At 44.4% G+C, this 5,657-nt stretch overlaps 1 protein-coding gene across 1 annotated transcript; it reads right to left on the bottom strand.

Moving 5' to 3' along the window:
- Nucleotides 1-656: 656 nt before the first annotated feature.
- LOC147482262 (uncharacterized) lies at nucleotides 657-1,034 on the bottom strand. The gene has a single exon (XM_086579252.1). It carries the CDS (start codon nucleotides 1,032-1,034, stop codon nucleotides 657-659), a length of 378 nt encoding a protein of 125 aa, XP_086435378.1.
- Nucleotides 1,035-5,657: the final 4,623 nt, after the last annotated feature.

The following is a 5,657-nucleotide window of genomic DNA, read 5'->3' on the forward strand; positions in this document are numbered from 1 at the left end:
ATTTTGATGAGCTCTTGAGCTGGTTGAATGATATTGTAGCCAAATGTTTGGCATTTAATGCATGTGAGTACGTACTTCTTTGCATCGATCTGCATTTTTGGCTAGAAGTAGCCTTGTGAGATCGCTTTGTGAGACAAAGAGCGACCTCCTGCATGATTTTCACATTCTCCCTCATGGATCTCTATGAAAACCATTTGACCATGTTCTGGGCTTATGCATCTCAAATGGGGTCTTCCGGCAGACTTTCTGAAAAGTTTATCATTTACTAGGCAGTAACGACCTGACTGGTACCGAACCTGTCTAGCCTTGATGAGATTTGTTGGTGCTTTGCATAGCTAGATATAATCTATGATAGGTTGCATCCGTGTTTGACTTTTCTACATATTAGAGAGTGGGCATAGGTCGCTGATTTCTAGGACATGCTAATTTTGGTAAGCAGGTCTATCGATTACTTCGATGAGTAGTTTCCTAGGGTCGCAGTTCGATGTTTGGGTCGCGAGGTACGCCAAGCTGTCAGCATGGCAATTCTCTTCCTGTAGGAAATGGTGTATGGTGACTTTCTTAAAAGAAGGCAATATTTGATTTACAACTTTAAGGTATTTAGAAAGGTTACCTTTATTAGTGGTATACTCCTTAGCGACCTGGTAGACGACCAGTTATGAATCGCTAAAGACCTTGAGCTCCTGAACATTAAGTTCTAACGCCATACAGAGCCCCATAATTAGGGCTTCGTACTTAGCTTCATTGTTTGAGGTCGCGAAATCAATGTGAACTGCTTTTTCCACCATAGCGCCATCTGGTGACACTAGGACTACTCTGACTCCGCTGCCACCTGGATTTCTAGCTCCATCTACAAAGAGTAACCATACTAAAGCATCATATTGTTTAGAGGTCAGGATGTCGACCTCTGGTTCCCAGTTCAGGTCGACAACTGGGAAGTCTGTTAAGAAATTTGCAACGGTCTGACCCTTTTGAGATGTTCTCGGGGTGAACTTGATGTGGTGTTCCCTTAGTTCTTCCGCCCATATTGCCATGCGAGTTGTTTTGTTGGCTTTGAGAAGGATCTTCTTTAGTGGGAGGTCGGTGAGAACTTTGATTGGATGTGCCTGGAAGTATGGCCTGAACTTTCTTGCTGAGTAAAGTAATGCCAGTACTGCCTTTTCAATGTGGGAGTAGTTCTTTTCAGCTGGCAATAATGTCTTGCTTGTGAAGTAGATCAGTTTTTCGGCGTTCTGTTCCTCTTTGAAGAGAACTGAACTAATAGTGAAGTCAGATACAACCAAGTATTGCCCTAGTGTTTCTCCAACAATCAGTTTAGCCAGCATAGGTAGTGTTGACAAGTAGTCTTTGAGAGTAGAGAATGCTTGGTGGCATTGTTCGTTCTATGAGAATTGTTCTCCCTTCTTAAGAATCTGTAGGAAAGGACGACATTTGTCTGATGCTCTTAATATGAATCGGTTTAGAGATGCCACTATTCCAGACATTTTATGTATATGTTTCTTTGTTTTTGTGTCGGGCATATCCAAGAATGCTCGAATCTGATCTGGGTTAGCTTCTATCCCACGTTGTGAGACCTGATACCCCATAAATTTCCCAGAGAACGCTCCAAAGAGGCATTTCTTGGGGTTAAGTTTCATCTGAGTTCGCCGAAGTTTGGAGAATGCTTGTGTGAGATGATCTAAGTGATCTCCAGCTTTCTTGCTTTTGAAAACCATGTTGTCTATGTAAACTTCCATGGTATCTCCTAACATGTCTTGGAACATATCGGTGACAAGTCGTTGGTAGGTCTCTCCGGCGTTCTTGAAGCCGAACGGGAGGACATTGTAGTAGTAAATTCCTAGCTCTGTTATGAATGAGGTTTTCTCTTGGTCTTCTTTTGCCAGTGGGATCTAGTTGTAGCCGTTGTAGGCATCCATGAATGACAGGACTTCGTGGCCACATGTCTGGTCCACGAGTCAGTCAATTCTTGGTAAAGGGAAGCTATCCTTAGGGGTTTCTTGGTTAAGATTGGTGAAGTTTACGCAGAGGTGAACTGCGCCATTCTTTTTTGGGACCGCTACAATGTTAGCAATCCACTTGGGGTATTCTACCTTTCTAATGAAGCCTATTTTTTTTGAGATTGTCGATCTCGTCATTTATTATTTTCTGGAACCTAAGGGATAACTTCCTAGGTCACTGGCGAACTAGATTAACGTTTGGTTTGACATTTAGTTTATGGCATGCAGTACTGGAATCAATTCCCAGGACATTGATGTACGACCAAGTAAAAACATCTTTATTCAGAGATAAAAAGCTTACAAGTTGTGCCTTGAGAGTAGGATCAAGGTTAGCTTCTACAAAAACAAACTTAGGGTCATCTTTGGTTCCTAGGTTGACCTTTTCCTTGAGTTCGGGCTGGGTAGCCTTAGTAGTGGGAGGGGCGACCTTTGGGGTCTTGGTTTCTAGGGTGACTCCTATGGCTGAGCCCCCAGCGTTTTCCTTTGCAAATACGTTGGATGTAGCTTTGGCCAGGGTTTTGACTTCAACAGTGAAGTCTTCTGCCAACTTAGTTTTGGCGATCTCTCCCTTGTTTTTGAGTGAAGCCCCAACGGGCTTGTTGACTGAAAGGTCTGATTGTAGTTGTGAGCAACGAGTTGGTTGCTTCTGAGCTCCATCATGTCTCTGGGGCCAGGGAAGTGTAACACCTGATGGAGTGTTGATGGCACTGCTTGCATCTTGTGGATCCAACGACGTCCTAATATAGCAGTATAGGATGAGTTGACATCTAGAACGCGCATGTTGATGCTGACTTTGTCATCATGCGACCTTACTGAGACAGGTAGGATAATGTCACTGATAGGGTCAACACGAGATCCATTAAAGCAATAGAGGGGGGTTATTGGATCTATCATGACTGATTTAGGCAGGTTCATCTCCTTGATGGTATGATAGAATAGGATATCACATGAGCTGCCTTGGTCGATCAGGATGCGCTTTACTGTCCAGCTGCTGATTTTGATGTGGACGATCAGAGCGTCATTATGCGGGAGGCACACCTTGTTGAGGTCGGCCTCAGTGAAGGTGATGTTTCCTGAGTTGCAGTCAGTTGTGCGTGGAACAGGAGCCGCTTGTGAAGAGAACTGGTAAACTTCTTGTAGAGCACCTACCCGTCTCCTTTTTTCCCTAGTGGATGTGATAGAGTCGTCCTGGAAGGTGATCATGTTGATTGTCCTGTTGTTATCTTTGTCAGATGAGTGCTGGCAGCGCTCTTGGTGAGATCGCTCATTTGAGCGTCCTCGAGCGTGAGAACGCTCTCTGTTGTTGTAGCGTGGTGGAGTTCGGCTTCGTTCTCTGTGAGCCATGAGCTTGTGGCGCAGATCGTCATCGGCAATATCAGTATAATATTTGATATGCCCTGCCTCAATGAGGTCTTGGAGGTAGTGCTTGAGCCCCCGACATTCGTTGGTCTAATGGCACTTTGCTTTATGGAAATCGCAGTACGACTTTCTTGGTGTGCCTTCTGACTATTTTACCTCAGGTCAGTAATAGGCTGTCGTTTTTATTTTCTCCAGTATGTAGCTTGGAGATCTGGTGAGCACAACGAACTCTCATTTCATGTACGTCCTGGTGCCAGACTTCTATCCTTGTTGTCTGGGTCGCTTCTTAAAAGATGGGGCAACATCTGAGATTGCTGTAACTTCCTCCTGTTTGCTTCGTGGTCCAACACTTCCTGTAGCTTGATATATATACTTGTCCACACGAGTGTACAAGTCTTCTAATTTTTTAGGACGCTCCTTCGTTAACGACCTGTACAACCAGGTGTGCTTTTGGATAGCCTTGGTGAAGGCTAAGGTGGCGAAGGACTCCTTGAGGTCGCTATCCATGGACAACAACTCAGTCTTGAATCGTCCTAAGATGGAACGAATTGATTCGGTGCTCTTCTGGGACAGTAAGAAGAGTGAGTCGAGGTTGGCCTTTTTTCGCCTGTTGTGGACCTAATGGCTAGCGAACTGATCCGTTAGCTTTTTGAAGTTGTCGATGGAGTTTGGGTCTAGTGAGTAGAACAAGTTGAGAGCTCTATCTTTCAGGATTGCAAGGAACAAGTGGCATTATAGGTGGTCGAACTCCTGTGCACTGTAGAGTGCAATGCTTTGAATGTAGTGCACCACGTGTTGACCAAGACACGTGCTTCCATCGTACATCGTGAAGCGTGGTTGGATGAAATCTTGAGGGGAAGGTTTGCTGAGTACATCATTGGTGAAGGGGGATGCTCGATAAGTCTTCAACATCTTTTGGACGATCTGAGTGGTGTCCTTCTTCACAGTATTTTGATCAATCTGCTGGGAGAGGTTATTGATATGTTGGTTTACTTTGTTGATGCCATCCTCAACAATGACTCCATTCAGGTTCTGAGACTCGACCTGGGTTTTTAGTGTAGCATTTTCTTGCCGGAGCAAGGTGATGCTGTCGTTCATCATGCCAAGTTGGCTAACCAGGTGTTGGACTTGCTCCTATAGGTTTTCCATGCTTTGTGGGCTTGAGATTATGTTTGAAGGTTTTGTGAACTCAAGAAATCTCCCCACAGACGGCGCCAATGTGAAGGATGGATTTGGTTTATCCTTACAGGTGTAGGCTAACTCGGGGAAAAAGGATGTGTTGATTAGATTTGACTGAGTTCGTATGGACGAACTGCCTACGTATCAAGTTCTCTCTACTGGGGGAGACTTGAATCAAGTCAGACGTAGTTCCTCCTCCTCTTTATATAGGCAAGATGCGCGAGCCTTTTGCTTTCGCACGTCAGGTCATGTTCAGGTCTCCATCTCATTGGCGAACCATGATGGCGAGTTAATGAGAAGTGTGCCTAATGCTTCGGTCTTGAATGCTATAATATATAAAGACATATGTTTTAAGCCGTTATGGAATGGGATGAGCGAGAGACGCGGAGGTCGCTTTTGGGTGAGATCGTTCATGCGTATCGAGTCACTTTGAAGTGAGCTCGCATGATGAACAGTTGAGATCGGTTGGAGATCGCTTGGTTAGTCAGATCGTTTGCCTGAGTTGAGTCATTATGAAGCAAGCTCTGAGGACGAGAATCGGAGGTTGGTTGGTAGTTCTATTTATGCTGGACACGTACTTGATATTCATTAGATGTGAATATTACTCCCTCACAGGTTTCCCTCTAGTTGGTTGCCAACAATTGAGAAAAGAGCCAAGTTTGAGAGGTTGTAAAGGCATGAAGGAACCTTATTACCTGTGAGACCATTGCTAGCAAGTTGAAAGAAGCTTAAGTTCCTACTGCGGCATAGGTCGTCTGGAATGTTTCCCAGCAAATTGTTTCTCCTAAGTGAAAAAAGCGTAAGAGTTGATATGTTCCTAAGGGATGATGGGATGTATCCACTTAAGTCATTCAAGGTAAGACCCAATCCTTCCAGCTTTGATAGAGATCCAAGCTCAGCAGAAATGTTCCCAGATAACTTATTGTCAATAAGATTGAGGACTATTAAGTCGGAACATTGAGTGATATTTACGGGATTCCACCGTCGAAAGAATTGTTATTGAGGGAGAGGAATTGTAGACGTGACAAGCGACCAATCTCTCGCGGGATTTCACCATGGAAGTTGTTCTGACTAAGAGTGAGTGTTGTAAGGAAGGTGAGGTTTCCTATATAAGGACACAGA

This window comes from Coptis chinensis, chromosome 8 (genome assembly GCF_015680905.1).
Source record: "Coptis chinensis isolate HL-2020 chromosome 8, ASM1568090v1, whole genome shotgun sequence".
Taxonomy (NCBI): Eukaryota; Viridiplantae; Streptophyta; class Magnoliopsida; order Ranunculales; family Ranunculaceae; genus Coptis; species Coptis chinensis.

What these genes read in the sequence shown, in the direction of transcription:
- LOC147482262 (XM_086579252.1), bottom strand. Translation starts at nt 1,034, where the DNA reads ATGGCAATATGGGCGGAAGAACTAAGGGAACACCACATCAAGTTCACC.